The sequence below is a fragment of the Anastrepha ludens genome, chromosome 5, assembly GCF_028408465.1.
Source record: "Anastrepha ludens isolate Willacy chromosome 5, idAnaLude1.1, whole genome shotgun sequence".
Taxonomy (NCBI): Eukaryota; Metazoa; Arthropoda; class Insecta; order Diptera; family Tephritidae; genus Anastrepha; species Anastrepha ludens.
In genome coordinates, this window is record NC_071501.1 from 104,859,704 (window position 1) to 104,884,936 (window position 25,233).

At 35.2% G+C, this 25,233-nt stretch overlaps 1 protein-coding gene across 10 annotated transcripts in view; it reads left to right on the forward strand.

Annotated features, from left to right (window-relative positions):
• LOC128865240 (ATP-binding cassette sub-family G member 1) overlaps positions 1-25,233 on the forward strand; it is a 91,030-nt gene that overhangs the window by 38,502 nt on the left and 27,295 nt on the right. For 7 of the 10 annotated variants that reach the window (XM_054105365.1, XM_054105368.1, XM_054105369.1 and 4 more), the window contains exon 2: positions 5,350-5,860. In XM_054105365.1, the coding sequence (XP_053961340.1) occupies positions 5,764-5,860 (97 nt within the window). In that variant the 5' untranslated portion in view covers positions 5,350-5,763. Of the gene's footprint in view, positions 1-4,938; positions 5,125-5,171; positions 5,257-5,349; positions 5,861-25,233 lie in introns of those variants that run through there. The other 3 variants (XM_054105371.1, XM_054105366.1, XM_054105372.1) reach the window with 3 other exon arrangements.

Below are 25,233 nucleotides of genomic sequence, written 5' to 3' on the forward strand. Positions count from 1 at the left end.
TGGCCGAAATTTGTTTATTCGTTCTGAATTCCAAAAAAGTAAATAAATAAGAAAATTCTGTACTAAAAAAATCTCATCAAAATGACATCAACCGTTATCATACGTAGCCCTCATAGACAACTATGGAGGACACTGAGAGAGTGCAATGACCTCGATATACTTGATTTCGAATAATGCTAATTTTCATATCTTAAAAATGTAAAAATTGGCTTTATAAAAGGTGAAGTCCAAAGTGTATGGCAATGATTGTCTGTATCGTGTCAGAGTTCATGGGTGGTTTATACGTTTCAGAGATGGTTGTGAGGACATAAATGACAATGAACATACAGGCCGCCCAAAATCAGTAGTCAGCGAAAACTCCATCGAAATTGTTCGTAAATTTATCCAAAATGAACCGAAACCATCATTGAAATTCGTGGAATCGGACTTGAATATCTTCAAATAATCGATTTATTGCATTTTAACTGATCATTTGGGCTTACGAAAGGTCTGTTTACGTTTCATTCCGCACAAGTTAACCAAAAATTGCTCAGAATTCAACATTTGAAAAGCCTCATTAAAGAGGCGAGAAAAGACGAGAACTTCCTTTACAACATTATAACTGGTGATGAAACGTTGTGTTTCCAACATGAACCTGAAATTAAGCGTCAAAGTGCCGAATGGAAGGCCACAGACAAGCCAACACCCAAAAAATCGCATTTGGTAAAGTCAAAAATCAAGTTGATGCTCATTTGTTTCTACGATTCGAAGGGAATTGTCCACAAGGAGTTCGTGCCAATGGGTCAAACCGTTCATGCAATTTTCTATCTTGGCGTTTTGAAGCGTTTATTGTATCGCATTCGTCGAGTTCGCCCTGAATACAGCGAAGGAGGAAGCTGGCGCTTATTGCATGATAATGCATCATCTCATCGATCCACTTTTGTGACTGATTTTTTGACTAGAAATCGTATTTTAACCATCAACCATGCACCGTATTCGCCTGGTATGGTTCCCTGTAACTTATACCTATTCGGAAAATTGCATTTGGTCATGAAAGGAAAACGTTTTGCGTCCGTAGAGGCCATCCAAAAGGGTTGTACCGACATCCTGAAGGACATTCCGGTAAATGGCCTGAAACACTCTTTCGAAAAGCTTTTAGATCGCGCCAAACAGTATATCGGGGCCAGAGGGGACCATTTTGAATAAATAAACTCGAAGTTATCAGAACAAAGCTCCTGTTGTTTCTTTTTTAGCTTAGTATTGTTTATTTTGGACTTCACTTTGTATTGGGTGGCTTTCAAAGCCGAGTGTGTGGGTGCTTGCTTTTATTTAATTAGACATGACTGTAAAAATAAGAAAATAAGGAAATAGTGAATTATTAAATTATTGTCATAGCAAATAAAAAATTTGTGATAAACTTTGGTGGTATGTATTTTAAAAATCTTTGGGCATAATTTTTATTATTACTTACTTACAACAAAGGATTTTCATCCCAACAATTGTTCTCTTAGCACTTTATCCACCGGTAGCCTATTTATCGGCTTTTCGATTCCTTACGCTCATCGACCGGTAGCCTATTAATCGGCTTTTGGTTATCGTCGGTTTTTGTCTGTGGGTTGCTCTTTTTATAACTTCGCAGCGCCAACGTCGTTAATTATTTGCAGCTTTGTACTGACCTCTCCAATTTTTTATCAATTATAATAGTTTTTTACCGTTTCTAATGGATAAAGAAAGTCAGATGAAGAGTTTTGCTTAGATGCTTTGTCAGACTATAGCAGTTATTCAGAAAGCGGCAGTGATGGTGATAGCAGTGATGATGATGATGATGATAGCAGTGATTCTTCTATCAACACTCGGAAGCCGCGCAAATTATTGCCACTGCAATATAGCGATTCAGAAGATAATGATGACACTGATGACGTAAACATAGACACATGGTCAACAATGACAAATCAATTATTTTGGAACCTTTCGAAGGCAACCCAGGTATAAAAATTCTACCAAAATCTGAAGCAAGTGTAAGGGACATTGTCAATTTATTTATTGGGATGACCTTTTGGAATATTTGATTACAGAATCGAATAGATATCACTATCAAGTAATCAATAAATATAAAAATATCTCAAAGACGAAAAAATGGGTGGATATTACGTTTCCAGAAATGAAACGATTTTTAGGTCCAATTGGCCAAGTAAAAAAAGATAGACTTCATGATTATTGGCCGACTGATCAAAGCATCGAAACTCCGTTTTTTTGCAAAAGTAATGAGCAGAAATAGATTTATGCAGATATGGCAGAGCTGGCACTTTTGCAATAATGAAGATGTATCCACAAATTCAAACAGACTTGTAAAAGTTCAGCCAGTTATAAATTATTTAAAGAAAAGGTTTGTTGATGTATATAAACCTTGCCAACAATTATCATTAGATGAATGTATTATTCCGTGGCGAGGAAGACTATCATTCCGAACCTACAATCCTGCGAAAATTGTAAAGTACGGCATACTTGTGAGAGCAGTCTGTGAAGCACACACAGGATACATTTGTAATTTTCAAGTGTATGCTGGCCAAGGAATGAAACTGGAAAACACTATTCTAGAAGTTATTCATCCGTATAAAAATCTTTGGCATCACGTTTATCAGGACAATTATTATAACAGTGTCCATATAGCTGAAGTACTCCTGCAAAACAAAGTACGGGTATGTGGGACCATTCGGAAAAATAGAGGTCTTCCACAATGTCTTCAAAACATAACCCTTTCAAATGGTCAAGCTACATTTCGTAGAAAAAACGATATTCTATTACAAATATGGAATAACGGTAAACGAAATGTAAACATGATATCGACGATACATTCAGCGCGAATAATGGAATCTGGAAGTGTAAATAGAAAATCACATATATGAATTCAAAAGCCTGAGTCGATAATTAGTTACAACAAGTATATGAAGGGCGTAGATCGCGCAGATCAATATCTGTCATACTACTCCATTTTTAGAAAAACTAAGAAGTGGACCAAACGAGTTGTAATGTTTTTAAACAATTGTGCGCTTTTTAATTCATTTAAAACGTACACAACATTGAACGGAAGGAAAATGACATACAAGAAATTCTTACACCAAGTGGCACTTTCGTGGATATCTGATGTATCATCAACTGATTCTCAAAGTGACGAAACAGACTCAAATAACCACCAAAATACTTCAGAGCCTACAAGAAGAGCACCAAAATCAGATCATCCAGAAAGATTATCATGCATAAAGAAGCACAAACTGATAAGAATAGAGACGAGTGGTAAATGTAAAAACCCACAAAAACAATGTAGAGTATGTGCATCGAAAAAGATAAGAAGTCGAACATGTTTCGTATGTAAATTTTGTAATATTCCCTTACATAAGGGAGACTGTTACGAGAGATACCACACTATAAATAGATATTAAAAAATTTAATTACTGTTACCTTGAATTTATTTCATGCATGTAAGTTAAACAGGCAATAAATTGTATAAACAAATACAAAATAAAGTATAAATATCAATAAAATTCCATTACTTTAAAATAAAAGGAATAAGCACAACACAATGCATAGTGAAAATTTAGCCGGTACTGGGAGTAAATTCGGGCGCGACTTAGCCGGTACTTACTGAGTGGCAGCCTTAACCACAACCGGTCGATAAAGTTTTAGGACTGAATTTAAACCAAAAAATATATGTAAGTCTTAAGGGATCCGATAAATAGTAAGCGCCATCAAAAATGCGTTAAATTTCAGCTCAGCATTCCTTAACCTGAGATACTTACCGAGCTATGGCCACACAATCTATTACATCTATTGATTGCCACTTTATTCCAGACATTTCATTCAATACATGGCATAAAAAAATTATTGTTTTCGTTTCAATAATATGCAATTTTCTAACCCATCATACAGAAATCCTCAATTTTAATTGCCGGCATGTAATATTTGCAACAAGTAATGATCACAAGAATAACAGAACATTTTTATTACAGCTTTTACAAATAGGCAAAACGTGGTTGTAATGATACCCGGCGCAACACTGTACATTTACACAGGGTAAAAATAAATTTGCTCATGAATGAACACATGTACATAGATACTTATATATGCATATGCACATAAATGTAGGTACATTAGACAGGGTCGGTTTTCATGTAAATATCTAACAATGGGAAACTTCGTAACTGACGCATTACATAATAATTATTGAGCGTAATGATTATTAACTGAATTATGTTTTTTTTTTAAGAATTTATATATTATATTATATATAATTGGCGCGTACATCGTTTATTGGGTATTTGGCCGAGCATCTCTTCCAAACAGTAGTGTTCATCTTGATGTTGTCCTACAAATGCAGGGACCTGTTGATAGTTTTATGAGAATCTATTTCACGGCACAAATACATTGGGCGGTTTTGCAATTATCTGACGATGAGTGACTGCTATTAGAAAAATCATTTTCTTTCATTTGGTGTTTCTTGCCAAAATGTACTTCAAACAACAATTCATTTCTAAAATCCAATGGCCTATTTTGAAGTACATTTGCCGATTTTTTAAGTACTATTAATAAAGGTGCAGTTACAACTCTCTGTGCCATACACCTCTCTCTCTCTTTCTCGCTCTCTCTAAAAGTGCCATTCAACTTGATCGGCTCAGAACCAAAAACAAATACAGTTTGGCGGCTCTTAAAGAGTGCCTATAAATTGACTTATCAAGCATTTAAAATAATTGTAGACTTTGCAACTCTTTTGGGACCTGTCCTAATGTACAAACATTTTCACATACCAGCACGTGTAATTATGCATGTAGCCTTAGTACTTGTGATTAAAAAATACACACTAACGGAGCGTCAAATGCTTGATTACATGTTTGTATTTATTATAAATTTTTTTGAAAAACTCGGTGGCTGCAATTGATTTGAAACTGACGGTGTCATAATGTCACAAAGCTTCCTTGCGTTTATATTATATTTACAATTTGTTTTGTTGAAAGAGAAAATAAAACTGTGCTCAGTGGCGTTGTAACGAAAACTTGAGAGTACTTGCAGAGCGGTTCTTGTAAGCAAATATCAGTGGCAAAACGGAAAAATAAATTAAACGACTGAAATTTTCACCAAGTGAACGCAAATGTTAATTTATTTAGAAGCATTAAAAAAAATCTTCCTAGAGCTAAATTTCAAATTCAGCATTTACATGTTTATAACCTAAATAAATTCCCGCTCACCTTTAAATTTTTTTATGGACCGCGAAATTTTCCTTGCGTTTGTTTAAGTTATTTCGTATGAATAATTATTTTAGGCTAATTAAGATTTACATTTTTACTTATTTATTTGGTGTTGTGTTTTTTCTTTCAGGTAAGGTAGAGAAAAAAAATCGTTTTCAAAGTCAGTTCTGTTTCTACTGCCGTTACCACCGCCAATGCGTAATGAACCTGCAAACAAACAAATACAAATTTGCATACAATTATATACTCGTTTAAACAACTATATATATGTGTATGTATGTACATATGTATAGCATAGCGACACATAAAACAAAATACAACAAAAGTGTTAAAAGTGTAATGTGATTAAGAAATATTCAACGCAATGAACTGACAATTAAATTCAATTAAAAGTGCAAATATTCTGTTAAATTCTGAACAACTGTGATCATACGTAAGAAATACAATAATAGCAATAAAAAAGAAATAGTGTAAATAAAAGTGTAATAAAAAATAAAATTTAAAAAATTTCTAACATCGAGTACATCAAAAAATCAACGCTAAAATGACGCTAGAACCACAGGGTAAGCTGCTGAAAGAGCGCGTCAAACCCATTGATATACAATTTAAGGATCTTAGCTATCAAGTAACCGTGCAAAAAGGTAAGTCACAAGTAACTGAATTCCTTCAGTGTCAATGTTCTTTAAATTTAATACAAATACACACAGTTACATCTAGAGGGCAAGTAGACAAAAAAGTTTTGCTTCTTCTTCTTTTTAATTGGCGCGATAATCGCTTACGCGATTTTGGCCGAGTTTAACAAAGCGCGCCAGTCGTTTCTTTCTCGTGGTAAGCGGCGCCAGTTGGACACACCAAGTGAAGTCAAGATCTTCTCCACCTAATATTTTCAACACAAAGGAGGCCCGAGGAGGGCCTCTCCAACATGTTTTGATTAGTCAGCATATTTCGCATTTAGCGCTAAAAGGGGGATGCGTTCGCGCTGAGTACTTTTATTGCTGTTATTAATGAAGGTGCGGTCTCGGACAATGTTTTTGTTTAATAATTTCGCTTGCTCTTACCTTTACCTTATGAGCAGCTGAAAGGTAGTGTAAGAAAGCTCATTTCAACTTTTCGGCAGTTTACAACATTTCCATAAAGAAATTTGTATAGTTTGACTGCAATTATCTGGAACCAAATATTAGTTTGGGGAAAAAGCAATCCATTATTTTCTCTGTAGATAGCTGTAGTGATCGATATCTCCAAAATTATCGATCAAACCTTTTAAAGTTTTTTCACACTCAAAAAATTCGTTTGCTGTTTTTTGTTTGGTTCATTCAGTTGTGCGTTACAGGGTGTTAACAATGGAAGTCAATAAAGTGAAAATTAGGAATATTTTACAGTTTTTTTTTGTTTTTTTCTTCTGCGCGTAAAGGCGAAATTTAAGCCATGCTAAAATTATGAATGGTATTTATCGTGCCGATACTGTAACAGTTAATTACGTGCAATTTTGGTTTCGTCGATTTCGTTCAGGCATTTTTGATGTCAAAGAAAATGTCGATAATGTCGGAAATTTCGAAAATGTGGATAAAATCGCAGAAATACTCGAAGTTGACCCGAATGTCAGTAGTCGTAGCATTGCCCAGGAGCTTAAGTTCGACCATAAAACAGTTTTAAACCATTTGAGCAAAAATTTTACGCAAAATTAACGGATTTCTTGTTTTTCAAGTTTTTTTTTTTAATTTGTTTTATACAATATCTTTTTTCTCTAATTCTTTCTATCTCTTTTTAATTTTTTTTTTGAAGTTTTGTTTTTAAATGTTTCTTTTATATTTTGTTTATTTATTTACTATTTCTTTAATTTATTTGTTTTTTAATTTTGATTTTAACATAAAGATATCAGCGAGCAAATTTCATCGAACAAATGAAAGAATACAAGGCTAAGATGCCTTAATACTATTTGCACAAGTGCATTTAAGCTACAGCTGCTAATGGATGTCCATCTGTTCTAAAACTGCCGACGATAAGTACTTGACTGGAGCAAAGCCAATGCTTCGCCGTTGACACGTGCACTTAAACATTGTTTTCGATTTTAATCGATTTCAATTCAATTGAATGTTGAAATTGCCAAGTGTTACTGATTGTATTTAGCGAGACATATTTATTCTCATATAAAGATGCAAAATGTGTGTAAATATTTAATCAAAACCAAGAAGTATCCGACATGGATCACTTCAAGTTGTGTAATAACGGACATAGGTGCTATTACATGCATTGGATTATAATAATATCCAATTAGAAAGTCCATTAACGTAATTTTTGCAAAAAAAACTTCAGGTTTTATAACTAATAGGTGTAATAATAAGTCACAGTAGTATAAATGATAATTATTAGTGCGTATTAACACTGAGGCTGTTACATTGGCGTTTCGTTAGTTGGTATTTCAGTTATACTTTGAACTGGGAAAGCACATTTTCTTAAGGGAAGATTTCCACGAAAACATGCATGAAGATGATGTGGAGGAATTAAACGCAAATAAGATAATAAAAAATTTAAAACGAAGTTCATTTTTACAAGCATTGTAAGAATTTTCTTAAGCAGTTTCTTAAACACAAAAAAATTCTTTGAGAAATCACTTCAAAGATGTCGCAGCGTTTAAATCCGAACAAGAATTACCAAGTGATAGGAAATGATCGAGCTTCCTAGAGTGGCTCTTTGTTACTCGATAGTATTGTAGTTCGTTAATTTTATACCGACAAAATTCACATTAAAGACTACAGACTAACGACTAACACTCTTACTATTATTTACGTGCGTCAAGGTCCCAGATTTTTCTGAAGAAAGAATGAAAGAAATGTAAAATTCTGTATGCCTACGACTGCACAATAGCAATTGCATGTGGCCATGAGCCGCAAAACACTGTTTCAGATGTTTAGCATTTCGAATTATATTCCAAAATTTACAGATTTCAAGTTACCTTTCATAACCAAATTAAAATAAACATTTTCTTCTAACAGATTGAATTGAGAATTGATTTGAACCTACATATAACTATTTCGGACACTCTTACAGCAAAAGAATGATATGTCCAGTGTCACGCAGTAAGAGAAGAAAATATGAATTATATTATATAGGTAGTGTCAGTCCTATTCGTAAAATCTGGAAATTCATATAAAAGGAACTGCAATTTTCTCCTCAAACACATATTGGACTTCAAATCTCATTTTGCTGAAGCATATAAAGAAGGCATAGCTCTTCATGGCATCTTGATTAGCGCAATAACCCCTTTTTCATCTTGATTAGCGCAATAACCGCCTAAGCGATGTTGGCCGAGTTTCACAAAGTATTTCTTTCTCGAGCTAATCGGCGCCACTGAAGCCCAGTACTTCTCTACCTGATTTTTCAAGACAGAAGGATCTTCCTTTGACGTTGCTACCACCAGCTGGTACCGCATTGAATACTTTTCAACATAGCTCAGCCAGCGGAGACACTGGATCTTTATCCGCGGTGCTATGTCTGTATCGATGCAAGGCTCATACAGCTCAAATTTTCATCACCAACGTGCAAAGGTCCAAGAACCTTCCGCATTTTCAGCGGTAAATGCGATTGCAACATGGGCCAAAAATAGCGTAACAAAACAATTCGAAATCGATACACATTGCATTTAGCCTAAAAAACCACTTATAGCCAGTCTACATGAAAAGCATAAATATACTGTACGTCAACGAGGCCAAATATTTTAGAATAACCCTTGATGCTAAACTGTGCTGAAAGGCGCATGTCAATAAAAAGCGTGAAGAGCTGGAATTTAAATTAAAGGGCCTTCTTTACCTTATTGTCAGACACTCTATGCTTTCAATTCAAACAAACTACTGCTATAGGGATACTTAAGCGCATCTTGCATTACTATTGTTCAACGATTCCAAAATGAAGTGTGGCGCAACATTGGCGATGCTCCATACTATGTGAGAAACCTCGACATCCACCCTGATATTGGTATGCCAGTCGTCAAAAGTACACTTTTCCACCACGTCAATGACAAGTAACATACCAAGATCACAGTGGAGGCCGAGGTATCTCACATAATATGGAGGATCGACAATAACGAACTACAATACTAGTGAGTAACAAAGATTCACTCTAGGAATCTCGATCATTTCCTATCACTTGGTAATTCTTGTTCGGATTTGACCGTTTTGACATCTTTGAAGTTATTTTTCCACGAATTTTTTTAGTTTAAGAAACTGCTTAAGAAAATTCTTACAATGCTTGTAAAAATGAACTTCGTTTTAAATTTTTTATTATCTTATTTGCGTTTAACTCCTCCACATCATCTTCATGCATGTTTTCGTGGAAATCTTCTCCTAAGCAAAAAAAATTTATCAGGCTATCGTAGCTTAATAAATAGTGTTTTCACAGTTCAAAGTATAACTGAAATACCAACTAACGAAACGCCAATGTAACAGCCTCGGTGTGAATACGCACTAATAATTATCATTAATACTACTGCGACTTATTATTACACCTATTAGTTATAAAACCTGAAGTTTTTTTTGCAAAAATTACATTAATGGACTTTCTAATTGGATATTATTATAATCCAATGCATGTAATACCACCTATGTCCGTTATTACACAACTTGCAGTAATCCATATCGGATACTTCTTGCTTTTAATTAATTAATTACACACATTTCGCAACTTTATATGAGAACAAATATGTCTCGTTAAATACAATCAGTAACTCTTGGCAATTTCAAGAATCAATTGAACTGAAATCAATTAAAAGCGGAATTAAAAAACAGTTAATACAAATTAATAACAATTTTCTAGCGAATTTCAAGAGAAGTTAATTTATGGCAGAAATGCACCCTGAAGTTAGAGATTTTTTTGCCTTGTGATGCTCGATGTCCGACTTCATTAGTATCGGCTCCTGAAGTTGGAGTATGGGTCTAAGCTGATGGGTGTCCAAATGAGGCAAGGAATATTAGTATCTTCATCCAAGAAATGCGATGCTTCAACAACACTGAAGAAAAGGACGAAGTGACCAAATATGTCACGTTATGTGAAAGGCCTGCTAGTCAATTTATTAATTTTCGTTTGTTAATAAAATTTAGCTGGTGCCTGCGATGATTTATTGCCATTTACTAGCGATTTTGCTATCGCGCCTTGCGAAATAAATTAAGTAAAGAACTTACGAAGAATAAATTCTTCATTTTATATTATTATTATTATTATTTTTTTAAGTACTTATTGGAGTGCTTTTCTTTACATAATGTTTTTAGTTTTATTGTCCGTAGCGCAAATGGATAAATCGTTTTAGCTACTCATTCGGGAACAACCAACAACAAAATGAAAAACATCTTTACATTTGTGCTGATAAAACAAAAACTAATAAGCGGATTTTCAAATTCTGTAACAAATATTAAAGGTAGAACATAAGCAGCAAAACAGGGTTTATAAATATTAGTTTGGGGAAAAATAAATCCATTATTTTCTCGGCTGTAGTGATCCTGTAAATATCGATCAAACAATTTAAAGTTTATGCTCGTTGTCAAGGTGACATTTCGCTCTAAAAAATTCTTTTGCTGATCTTTGTTTGTTCCATTCAGTTGTGAGTTGCAGGATGTTAAAAATGGAAACAACAAAGAGAAAATTCGGAATATTTTACAGTTTTTCTTTGATAAAAGCGTAAAGGCCAAGCCAAGCTGCTGAAATGGTGAATGGTGTTTATGGTGCCGATACTGTAACTGGTAATCACGTGCAATTGGGGTTTCGCCGATTCCGTTCAGGTATTTTTGAGGTTAAAGAAAATGTCGATATTGTCTCAAGTGTCAATAAAATCACAGAAATAATTAGCAAATCAGCTAAAGATCGCTCATAAAATAATTATAAACCATTTGCACAAAAATATTACGCAAAAATAATAGATTTCTTTTTCCCCAAAACTAATATTTAAAATAGTTTTGGATGTTTCAGATATTGTTTTTGCCAAAATACCGCGGAATTTTATAAAAAATGCGAACTGCAAACTTATGCCATAAAATCGGAAACATAATTCTTAATTGGCGCCATAACGCGATTTTGACTGAGTTTAACAAAGCGCGCCAGTCGTTTCTTTATCATGCTAACCGGCGCCAGTTGGACACACCAAGTGAAGTCAAGTCCTTCTCTACCTAATCTTTCCAACGCAGGGAAGGTGTTCCATAATGTGTCTTCTTATTTTCCATAATCTAACAGAAAACTACTATGAGACCCCAGGGATGCATTTTTTGTTAATTTTGTTGCACTGTGTAATTGACCGAGGAACAAACAGTCATAGTACACAGATTAATAACAGTTTTTTTTCCAACTCTGCCCTTGTGCTTTATTAATTTTTATTGTTAGCCGAAGCCCTTGACAGCCAGTGCTGGCTCTTTTTTTTGTTTTATCTTATAAATGGAATCATATTTTTATAATTGTTACTCTTTTCAATAAATAAATGAATGAATAAAGTTTCCATTGAAGAGCGTAACCTAGTAGAATGCTGAAATCCCTTGAATTTGAATAAGTAATAGCTGGGATGATTGGAATTCGGCAAATTCTCTTTCGGAAGGATTATATTAAAAATATTATTGGATTAACAGAATCTTTACGTTTAACTTGATACAGTATTGGCCAAAACTAAAGCATCCCCCTTAGAGGATCTCTAATAATGGCAAATAATTTAATAAAACTATTTTTTTATTACACTCTCTATTCGGTGGCCCCCGTAGCCGAATGGGTTGGTGCGTGACTACCATTCGGAATACACAGAGAGAACGTAGGTTCGAATCTCGGTGAAACACCAAAATTAAGAAAAACATTTTTCTAATAGCGGTCGCCCCTCGGCAGGCAATGAAAGTCGGCTTTAAATTGTAGGTCCCTCCATTTGTGGAACCACATCAAGACGCACACCACAAATTGGAGAAGGAGCTCGGCCAAACACCCAAAAAGGATGTACGTGCCAATTATAAATATATATCTATTCGGTGGATAGAACCGCTTTCATGTCCAGAGATACATACTTAGTAGTTTAATCGGATTTAATCGTTGCTGTTTTGGCCTTCTTACATATCTAAATTTGTACACCATCTAAATTTTGTATATATATTGTATTGCAATTGGATTCATCAGAGAAGAACACAGTTTTCCATTTCTAAACTGTCCAGGTAAGATCGGACTTCAATGACCAAGGCTTGCTTTCTTATTTTTGGATGAAATAAATGGCTTTCTCGCTCGATGGCTTTCTTTCATCGTCAACTGAAGAGCTCGGCCTCCACTGTTCTTCTTCTAATGGCCCTGGCAAATATAATTAACTTTTGTTTGATTAGAAGAAACTGTAGGATCGTTCTTCTTTCAATTAGAGAGTCATCTTGCCTTGAAGTTTAGCTTGGCCTTTCTTCCTTTTTTTCTTCCAACAACCCATTCGTTGGAAGTTTTAATGAGTCACGAAATCACACTCTTCTTGATCACATACTTTTGACTAATTTTGTGTCGTGATATGTTTTACAATACTAAATTCTCAAATTCTTGGAGAAATTATTCACATCTTACTCACACGCAGCTTTCAGTTAGTCAGAGAATTCAACTAATAAGCAACGAAACAGGGCTGTGATTACAAAAAAGTTGGTATGCTTTAGTTTTGACCATTTCATTTTTGAGTATTATGAATATTTTAAATTTTTACTGGCGAACGCCGTAGTCGAATGGGTTGGTGCGTGACTACCATTCGGAATTCACAGAGAGAACATAGGTTCAAATCTCGGTGAAACACCAAAATTAAGAAAAACATTTTTCTAATAGCGGTCGCCCATCGGCAGGGATTGGCAAACCTCCGAGTGTATTTCTGCCATGAAAAAACTTCTCATAAAAAATATCTGCCGTTCGGAATCGGCTTAAAACTGTAGGTCCCTCCATTTGTGGAACAACATCACAGCAACTCGGCCAAACAAAGGGTGTACGCGCCAATTATATATATATTGTATATGTATGTATATCTGAAAATTTTAATGAGTTTTTATATTAAAAGTGTTGAATAATTTTGTTATTTTTTATTAATACCGAATGAAAGAGGAACAATTGTACAAAATATGCAGTATTTCGTGTTTTTTATTGATTTATTTGGCATTACTAGAATTCCTGTAAGGGACCTGCCTTAGTTTTGGCAAATACAGTACTTGATACTGTACTTTTTTACGATTTCTTTTAAACTACAAAAAGTAGATAGTTGGGAACACTAGTTAAAACAGTTTTGTGTTTTTATAATACCTCATTTTATATCTATATTTTACTATTCACATGAAATGTGTTTATTATAAATAACAATTTTTGCGATTAAAATTATATGGCAACGTTAGACAAAATATTATTTTTTAAACTGGTTTTGCTAAAAACTTTCATTTGATACCTATTATACTTATATTATATATTAATATTCATGGGCGGCCAATTGCCATTTTTGCTTAAAATTCCGGTGGCACCGCTATCAAAAAATATTATGGAATATATAATATTTTTTTTTTTATATTTTCCTTGATATACATGTTGTAATACGTAATATCTACCTTGTTTTTAATACAACCAGGTGGCAACACCCAGCTAGAATGAGTGTTATACACAGTCTATAACCATCTACGACCCACAGCCTTTCCAACAGTCTAAACAAATTTTCAAATCGGGGTAGTAGTTTCTTACTGATGCCCTTTCGAAGCAACTTTCTACGCTTTTCTATATGTAGGAACTTATAAATGTATGTACATAGGATCTGTACATGTAGATCTGTGGTACGAATGTTTACAAACGCTCCGGCTCTGAAAGTATTCGATGCGGTACCAGTTGGCGGTAGCAGAGGAAGAGAAACGTCTTCTCTGCCCGGAAAGATCAGTTGGAGAAAGGCTTAACTTCATTTGGTGTGTCCCATCGGCGCCAGTTAGCACGAGAAAGAAACGATAATCTCGGCCAAAATCGCTTAAGCGGTTATCGCGTCAATCAAGAAAATTAATCATTCTTTTTTGTTTTTCAATAACTTTTCTACTAAATAGAAAAAAAAAAGAGATTGATTGATTGTAATCTTTATTTTGTCTTTACGCTTCCCGCAGCTGTCTACTTAACAAGTGTCAACTATGATTGACGTACGACGCCATTTGCATAAATTATAAATTCTCCGATAGGGTGATCAATTTTGCGCCACCTCGCTTGTATGTGCACACATACAAGTCTATGTGTGTTGAGATACAAATTTATGCACATATGTGGAATTTGATACTTGCAATAAAAACGTAACTTTCCATTGCGCTTACAAGTCCTATTAGATAAGTACTCGTAATGTGCACTTAAATCGAATATTTATCAGAGAGAATAACATTTTAATAAAATATATTCTAATGTTGTATCATTTAATGAAAGTATCATACAATTAAGATAGTATTTAGCTGGGATTGAATTATTAAAACCGCTTAAGTTACGCTAATAAAAGATTTCCTCCATATATGTATGTATATATGCATGTATGTACATATTTAAATACTTCTAATATATTTTAATACGTGTTTATGCAATGCGTACTGACTTAAGAGGCTTTGGCACCTAATTCCTACAGATAAAATATCAATCTTAATTGGTGTTTTCGATTCATTATTTTGACGTAATCCAGAATTAAAAGGCTTCAATCAAATTGTACAATAATTAACAACATTTTTAATAAATCTCCGATTATAGGTGTGACGTTGTAAAACATTTCATTCACTGCTACAAAATCAAAAAAACGTGCCAAATATCTTAGCGAATATTTCTTTGAAGACCTGGGAAATTTGCAAAATGTCTCACTGGAGGGACTACTTTAGTTACCTTCTTAAAACGATCTAAGTGGTTTAAGTGATTTAATTAGGGGATGGAAATCAAACGCAGGTATCACAATGCGCCTTAAGGTCACTGAGTTTCTAGTCTTAGACAAGCAACCTGGCTAACCAAACCTCACCTTCTTCCCCTCGGAGACCAATGATTTGTTGGTACTCAAAAGTAAATTAATTCTTTTTTTAAATTTATTTTACACTTTACACTACAAAAAGAACTTTTAAGCCAATATTAATAATATTATTAATACAAAGTCAACTTCTTTGGATTTGGTATTAAAATTTTTAAAAGTTATTGAAATTTACAATATAATATTTGTATTTAATATCATTTCATAATTAATATAATTTCATTGATAATTTTGATATTATGGCAACATTTTTGAACGTCAAAGATGTTTTGCTTGATTTTCCAAAACTTTTAAATTTTCTTAAATTTCATTTACATACTTTCAAGGCGAATCTATTAACGTTACCAGTAGATGCAGATTACGAATATCACAAATTAACCTAAAAAAATGGCATGCAGTAATTTCATAAACTAAAAAGCGGAATTCAAAAGATAAAAAAAGCTACAAAAGACGAATCTATTAAAGGTGGTCTAAGCAGACCAGCTGATTTGTTGTTTTCTTTCCTGTATCCATTGAAATGTCAGCATTAAATTAGATTTCGAGAAGCCGTAACATTCGCATCATCGTTGTATGCTTCTATGTGGCTACAAAATCATAGCAAAGCAGTACGTCCTTTTCTTTTTCTTTTCCATTGTCTTTGGTCGTGATACTCTAATGTACACGCCTTGCACATTTTTAAGAAATTCACCCAGAAAGCCAAGTACGAGAGGCAAAAGCCAAACGAGAATACAAAAAAATTGACCGCCATAAATTTTCAAAACTGTGTTTTTTTTTTTTTATTCATCAAGACTGAATATTTTGACTACTCATCAGAAAATTGTAGTAAAAAGTAGAGCGTACTAGGAAAATAAATATATCAAAACTAGGTAAATGTCAACGCGTACTAATTTGTTTACTGAAGCGAGATTTAAGACATTTGGAAGGTCGCTAACGATTGTCGCTTGCGTACTCTGCTATACAGCGGCTGTCTCGTTATTTAATAGTTACTCGTATGCATGCTGGAAAGAACTGAGAAGGTGTGGCCAATATCAGACCGTTAACCGGCTCTCAGCGAATTTGAAAGAATCAGCTGATTGTCTGACGTAAACGGGGTTATAACAGCGGTGGGTTTTCGGAAAAACTGTGATTGTGTTGGTGAATATGCGTGAAATGAACTGGCAGAATTCTGCTGCCGAGCACCCGGTGACGTGGCTGCCAAAATTGCGTGCACGATTTAATTTTTCACAATAGTAAATTGGCTAAAGCTGGTAATCTATTATCCTTGACTCGTATACATGCGGTTGGGCAGAATGCTTCCATTTTATAGGTTTTTAAGGTCTAATTGGTATACGATTCAGCTTGCAGGCTTACTTTGGCATATCAAATTTTAAGGATGTCACAATTTGGTATTCTAAATTCCTTCAGCTTGGTAATATTGCAAGCCAACACAGCTACCTAAATAATTACTGAATAAACTAATACAAATGAGATATTGATAAAAGGGCCCAATGTGATTCAAAGGGTCGATTTTCAATGACTGCTGCATATATCCTGCTGAATTTGAGCAACGACCTGGTGATATTAACATAGATTGGGCATTGATCGATTGTGACTTATTATCACCGATTTCCGAAGGATTCTAAAAAAACCTTGGTGGCCAATTTACGCCACCTCCGCGAGAGATACCACAACTTCAAATCGTTCATAAAAAATTTGTATAATTTGCGCGTGTTGGTCAGTCGTGTTACTTGCTACGGTGATTTGTCATCAGTGACTAAATAATAGATTTGACAGATTCCACCAAAACAACATCACAGCCATATCAACCCTTTTTGTTTTAGAAAACCTTTGTCAACTTGGGACTTTAACGCCACTAAAACACCTCACGTCCGACGGTTCATCCTACAGGGATACCGATTTGATAAGTAAGTGTCCCTATTGGATACCAATTTACTACGGAAACAGTCAGAATTAGTCAACATAATTTTTCACAAATTTTTTTGAAATAAGCAGAGTTAACCACATACATACATATATCATTAATTGTAGATTTTTTGATGGGTACAAAAAAAAAATACGTGGCTCTCATATTTTACAAAAAAAATTGTATGAAATGTTAATTTAAAATGACCACCTTACCCATAGAAGTTGAAACTTGAAAATTAGTCATTCTGTATTTTTTGCAAAACATTAAAGTTCAGTTTTTTATTTCCAATTCATATATACACATATATGTATATTAGGGCGGGTCGATTTAAAAATCGCTCATTGCTCTGTGAAAATCGTATTCTAGGGATCAAAATAAGAAACTTTGCCGAAGGAACCATACCTCTAAAACGAATTCTGATGTCCCCCAATTTGGGTCGAACGAAAAATCCCACTTTGACCCATTTAGAGTGCTCCAATCGAGTCCAAATGTATGACCGACCCCCACTAACTTTGGACGGCCGATCCACCCATGCCAGTGGCACACCCCCTGGAACTCCCCTGGGGGGTTCCCCATACAATCATTTCAAAATATCACCATTTTTGGCCTTTACATGAGAAAAGAAACTAAAAAATTCGACCCAAATTGGGGGACATCAGAATTCGTTTTAGAGGTATGGTTCTTTCGGCAAAGTTTCTTATTTTGATCCCTAGAATATGATTTCCACAGAGCAATGGGCTATTTTTTTGCCTCCCCACAAATCGACCCGGCCTAATGTATATACAAGAAAAGATTTTACTTTTTTGCAAATGATAAATCATTTTTATTGCCGACAATATTGATTGAAATGGTCAGTAGGGTCAATTGCATGCAATAACAAAAATGTCAGCTACTGCCCGTTACAGATCAGTGCATTTGCTGTTTTATTTATGATGACTTTTTTATATTTTTCTATGTTTTTATTAACAATAAAATTATTTTTAATATGTGTATGTGCATTCACATGCACAGTATAGAGCACAAATTAGTCAATATGAAAATTAAAAAAAAACTCAAATAAATTAGTTTTGATTAATTAAAAAAAGTGTTTTTATTTTATTATTAAATTGCAATTCATTTGCGCTAAGAAATGAAATGAAAATTAATATTTTTATAGAATGACAAAAAAAGGCCCACACCTTAACACATAGGTAAGGTTAGGTTATGCTGGTAGTCGGTTTGTACGACCAACGCAATTAGACTTTACAGGTTCGTTGTGATACCACTGTGTGACACGGGAATCTCATATAGTTTTCTTCGTGGAATCATTTTGTGGCTCTTATAAGGCCCAAGATTAATCCCATCCCCAAGCCAGGCACTTCCGTAAGAGAATTGAAAAAAAATTTACGTAGAAAACCTGCTCTGATTTTAGCTAAGGTTGGGCAATTGCAGAGGAAGTGCTCTACTGTTTTTCCTCTTCCTCATCCCTACCACTTCAACAATATTCATCGGAGGAAACTCCTAGTCTCAAGGAATGCCTGCCAAATAGCTAATGACCGGTTACGCAAGTCACAATCTTGGAGATGTTCTCTCTTGATGGGCTTAGCAGTTCCTTTGTATTTTTCTTATTTATTTCCGGCCATCTGTCCATGCCCTATTGGCCTCTTAATGCTATTCTTTAATATTAATTTGCTCGTGGTCATTGGCATCCCAATGGTACTTCTATCGCTGAGCAACTGAAGGGTAGTACCTTTCCTGGCTAGCTCATCGGCTTTATAATTTCCCCTCAATATCTCTGTGCCCCGAAACCCAAAAAGCTAACCTTGAATACGACACTAGCATCATTTAGTGCTGTCCGGCATTCCTGTGCAACCTTTGGTTATAGTATGGCCGCATTCATTGATTTAATGGCCGCCTGGCTATCCGAGAATATAGATAATAGATACGTAGCCACTTCTTTTATAGCTTGAACTTTGACATGATAAACGCCGCAATAGTCTGGTAGTCGAACAGATAGTTCAAGTCCTAATTCCTTCAAAAATACTCCAAAGCCAACCTTGTCGTCTAGCTTGGAATCATCTGAATAGAAAGTTAATTCTCCTCTTCTCCATGGCCGTGCTGTGTACTCCCTCGTCTTGAAGAGTCTGTCGAAGGTGGATATAGGCATAGAATAGTCTAGTCTTGTTTGGGACTATTCCGAGTGGGCAAAATATAGGCCTGACCAAACCACTGGTCTTTCCATAGCGCCATACTTTTAAGTATAAGTGCCAGAGCGCCGGCCACGCGTTTCTCTACAAGATTTAGAGCGGGCATGTTGATTAGCACTTCCAGCGCTTTGTTCGGAGTTGTCCTTACAGCACCAGAGATGCATAAAAAAGCTGTTCTTTGGATCTTACTCATGATTTTAGTGTGACCCGCCTTTTGAGCAGACGGCCCCCATACAGGTATTCCATATATTAAGATTGGGCAAACTCCTGAAATATAGAGCTAATGTGTAACACGAGTTGTTAATCCCCATTTACTACCGACTGTTTTTTTTTGCCTTCTTTACTCTTTCCACAATATTAGGTTTCTATGTGAGTTTCCTACTCAATATGAGCCCTAAGTACTTGACATCCTCCCTCAAAGGACTCTCCACACCCTTCAAAACACACGCTCCAAAAAATATACCAATAAAAAAACTAAACATATTTTTTTAATACACTAGTAGGCTTAATTTTAAGAATTTCGCAACTTGGTATTATAAATTCAGCTTTTTTTATTTATGTAGGTACTGTGAAAATTAGACATACAGTGATTAACAAAAGTATACATATATGTATATTTTCAGTCGTTCTTAGGTGGAACATAGCGCCCCAAGAAACAATTTAAAATTAGATTTGTTTAACGCTAGGAATTTCACTTCCCGCCAAGAGCGGCCTGCTTTTAGTGCATCTTCTTCGACTAGTCGCCTCCACGTCTTCGATGGTCTGCCACATCTGCGACTCCCTTGCGACTTCCAGACTAAAGCTGTTTTGGTGATGTCTCCATTGGATTTCCATAAATTACGGCCAATTCATTTCCATTTCCGGCGCCGAATTTCAAACTGGACAAGCATTTGTTTTGTCATAACCCAGAAATTATTATTGGAGACAGTGACGAAGGTTTCGGTTGATAAAAACTTGTAGGTGATGTATGTCACGCAAAGACACGTTCCAAGTCACGCATCCGTATAAGACAACTGACTTGACATTGGACTCGAATTTACATACACCCCCTATTTTGCCAACGCTAAGCAAGGCAAAAGACCTTTCCCATCATTAACTTTGTTATCTTATGTTAAGGAATGTATTTTTTTTAGTTTTTTCTAATACGAAAAAGGTTTTAAATAAAACTGTATCAACACAATTTCCAATAAACTTTTTAGACTTTCAAGCCAACGAGATAAGAGGGTGTATGTAGACTTTTGTCCATCACTGTATATTTCAATAAGTGAGAAAAGTGCTGCCAGAATTTAATGAAATGTGAACGATTTAACTCTACATCCCTTTTCTTATCACATATTCATAAAATGTCATTCACTATTAAAGTAATAAAGCCACATTTTTTTAATGAAATGAAGTTTAAATTGAAGAACACTTCAATTTCAAATGTCATAACAAATGTCAATTAAAGTTTATCAAATTCAGATAACTTTTAACATTTCCGTCCACTTGGGAGTGACTTGGTAGTGAGCTAATCATATTTCGTATTTCTTCATTCCTGAGTAACAATAGTTCACGTACACAATTTCATCGAAATCCTTTACTAGTTTTGGCCGCAGCCAAAAATATATGCCAATTTAAACTGTGCTACGCAGTCTATAAATTCTCGCTTTATATCTTCAATTCTCGCTTATATCTTTTTTATTTGTAAACTCGTCAAATTATTCTTATTCATTTGAGATGAATTAATAAATAAAAATAAAGAATCGGCACTTCTGTTAGGTTTTTGGCCAGCCGAAAGGAACTGCATATATTTTTGCATAGATTTACTAAAAGGCTGAAAGACCCGTCCTAACAAAAAAACCTTTTTTGTTCAAAATTAGCTTTATTCATCAACGTAATTGTCATTAAGAACAACGCAATCATTCCAGCGCCAGTCTAACATTTCAATACCACTTTTGTAATACTCTTTATCTTTCGCCTCAAAATTCCCTCAGTTTCAGCGATAACCTCTTTATTCGAGTGAATTTTTTTACCGGCGAGCATTTTTGTACGTCTGCATTTGCATTTTGTACGTCGCTGGGAGCCAAATCTGGCGAATACGGCGGATGTGGGAGCAATTCGAAGTTCAATCCCTGTAGTTTTGCCCTTGGTTTGATTGACTTGTGACACGGTGCGTTGTCTGGATGATACAAAGCATTGAGAAAACGAGGTACCAACATTGAACACAGCTTTCATAGTCAAATGCTTATGCAATATAAAGCAGGCACGTTCTTTTGATATCTCTACGATGTCAGCTAACTCACGCAACTTCACTTTTCGATCATTCCAAACGATTTTGTGGATTTTTGTGATGTTTTCTGGTGTTACCGCCTCATTTGGACGTCCACTGCTTTGTGCATTATCGGATAGTCGATGTCTCTATGACCGCGTTTGAAGTCAGCTAACCATCGTTTTATTGTTGTTTTTGATGGAGCCGAGTCCCCATATCACTTTTCAAGCCATTGCCTCGCTTGAACGGTATTTTTCCCCACCAAAAAGCAGTGTAAAATTAAAACACGAAATTCTGTTTGTTCCATTGCTTTGAAAATAAAAAAGTACTAACTGAAAAATGGGTGAATGCAATAAAACTAGTGCCATTTATGTGTTAGGCCTGGGAGTCTTCAGTCCATGAGTTAGATAAGAAAAACTGATGAATAAGACAAACAGAGTTTTTGAAATTAAAATAAGTTGTGTGAAATTTCCGCAAGTAGCCCATTTTCAGTGGCACTCACTGTATATAAAACCTCAAGGCTTAACATTCAACACAAAAACGAGACTATTCAAAAGATCAGAAATGCATTAATCCAATACCCTACTAAGATAAGAATAATGTGGATTCCAAGTCATGTTGGCATCCATGGAAATGAACTAGCTGACGAAGCCGCAAAATTTGCTACAACAGCACCTATCATCACTCAAAAAACTATTAACAAAAATGACATCATAAGGTCAGTAAAATACCACTACTCACAAATAAATAGAGATAAATGGAGCAGATACATTGACAGGTACAAAAGTTTCAACGAAGAAGGATTAGCCATTAAGTATCCATATAATTTTTCCAGAAATGAACTTATAAAATATCCACGCTTAAGGCTCTGCCATACGCGACTAACACACAAACATATTATGGAGAAAATACTACCGCCAACATGTCAACTTTGTCTAACCAGCGCACTAACTTTCGAACATTTAGTTTACAACTGTAGCTATATTAAGAGTATGCAGCTACAATTACTCAATGAAATATGTTTTCCCAAATTGTTAAAAAATGTTACCTCAGAAAACATTACCAATACCATATTGCTCTTAAAAAGATGTGGCATTTATTATTCAATTTAAACAACTTTAATAGTTATCTGATCAATCTATATTAGGCCGAGGACCACAGTTTTTAGTTGCCTAGTTTTACAGTTTATTTATGTAATTTAATTATGTAAGTAAATTTACTAAATAAATAAATAAATAAAAAAATAAAACCTCAAGGCATGCATTATTATTGTATAATATTTCAGACTTAGTAACTAGTTATAATTCTATGAAAGTAAAAACAGTGGAGAATGTTTATTTTCCCAGGCGCGTGTTGAAATTTGTTTATTTCTTCCAACTAATATTTACGTACATACATACATCCATACCAACATATGTACGTTTGTAAGCGCTTGTAGGTTAACGCTGGTCATTTGCCTTTTGTCCGTTCACTGCCCGCTTCTACTGTTCTATTTAAATATTACAATATATGTATAACAAGAAACACATCAAAATAATTGCTCACGTGGACTTCAGTTAGAAGTCAAGTCACGGTCGGGAAGTAAGCTAATGAACGTGAAAATGATGCTGAACAATCTAATACATAATCTATTTGTATGTATATGTACTCGTAGTAGTAGGTGTGAATTTCAGCGTCATACATACCTATGCACATGTGAGTAACTATCAATTAAAAATGGAAAATGTTAGTTAATATGATTAGACTGGCCGCCGTAGCCGAATGGTTGGTGCGTTGACTACCATTCGGATTTCACAGATAAAACGTAGGTCCGAATCTCAGTGAAACACCAAATTAAGAAAAACATTTTTCTAATAGCGGTCACCCCTCGGCAGGCAATGGCAAACCTCCGAGTGTATTTCTGCCATGAAAAAGCTCCTCATAAAAATATCTGCCGTTCGGAGTCGGCTTGAAACTGTAGGTCCCTCCATTTGTGGAACAACATCAAGACGCACACCACAAATAGGAGGAGGAGCTCGGCCAAACACCCGAAAAGGGTGTACGCGCCAATTATTTATTTTATTTTTTTTAAGTTTCTGATGCATACAGGAGCACAGGTTCAATGCTTGTTTAGAAAATTCTGAGCTTAGTCTTTCGGGATAGAAGATTGAAGCCTCAAATATTTTCCAATATGAAGAAAGCTGCACGCGCTTTCAACATCTGCGTCTGCACCTCCGTCCTTCGCTATCACTCGGCACAAATAGGTGAACTGCTCGACATCAGCGATCGACTCAGCGTTGTGATTCATCCGAATGGTTAAAGGTTCTTCCACCGGTGTCTCCATGCGCAAATGTTTTCTTTTTGCGTTGTTCACTTTTAAGCCCACCGCGCGTATTTTCAACATGAGCTTCTAATTTCTTCTTGGACATTGGGAAGAGATTCCATCTGGAGCTTCGCGATCAGTTTTCTTTAAGGCTCCATCCAGTAAAGATGTAATTCTGCATATACGAAATAATATTTTGAAGGTAGATGGTAAAAAAAATGTTTTTGTTCCACGAAAAAAAAATTAAATACCCTTTCTTGTTTTTTTTTCGCTAACGCCTGTAAAATTATCATTGAATTCTGAAATTTGGTATGAATTCTGAAATTTAGTATAAGAAAGATATTCAACTTTTTGTGTGTGTTCGCTAACCGGCCGTGTCTTTGCACCGAATTAAACCAAACTTACACACATTGTTAAGAAGGTATTGAGTATGGTTTCCGTATAGCTTGGATACCTATTGGTGGATAGGGTTCGAGATATAGGTCAAAACGTGGACCCGGGTAACCTTCAGATGTGTATGTACAATATGGGTATCAAATGGAAGCTGTTGGTGAATGCTTTAGTTCAGAGTATTTTTCATGCCGCTCCGTGACTAGGGTCTCGAGATAGAGACCAAAACGTGGAACCTAGAATGTGTTTGTACAACATGGACATCAAATTGGAGCTGTTGGTGAATGCTTTAGTACAGAGTATTTTTCATGCCGCTCCGTGACTGGGGTCTCGAGATATAGGTGAAAACGTGGACCTGGGTAACCTTTGGTTGTGTATGTACAATATGGATATCAAATGAAAGCTGTTGATAAGTGCTTTAATACGGGGTAATTTTCATACCTATTGATGACTAGGGTCTCGAAATATATGCCAAAACGTGGACACGCCGTGTCTTTTCACCGAATTAAACCAAACTTACACACATTGTTAAGAAGGTATTGAGTATGGTTTCCGTATAGCTTGGATACCTATTGGTGGATAGGGTTCGAGATATAGGTCAAAACGTGGACCCGGGTAACCTTCGGATGTGTATGTACAATATGGGTATCAAATGGAAGCTGTTAGTGAATGCTTTAGTTCAGAGTATTTTTCATGTCGCTCCGTGACTAGGGTCTCGAGATAGAGACCAAAACGTGGATCCTAGAATGTGTTTGTACAATATGGATATCAAATGGTAGCTGTTGGTGAATGCTTTAGTACAGAGTATTTTTCATGCCGCTCCGTGACTGGGGTCTCGAGATATAGGTCAAAACGTGGACTCGGGTAACCTTTGGTTGTGTATGTACAATATGGATATCAAATGAAAGCTGTTGATAAGTGCTTTAATACGGGGTAATTTTCATACATATTGATGACTAGGGTCTCGAAATTATGCCAAAACGTGGACCCGCCGTGTCTTTGC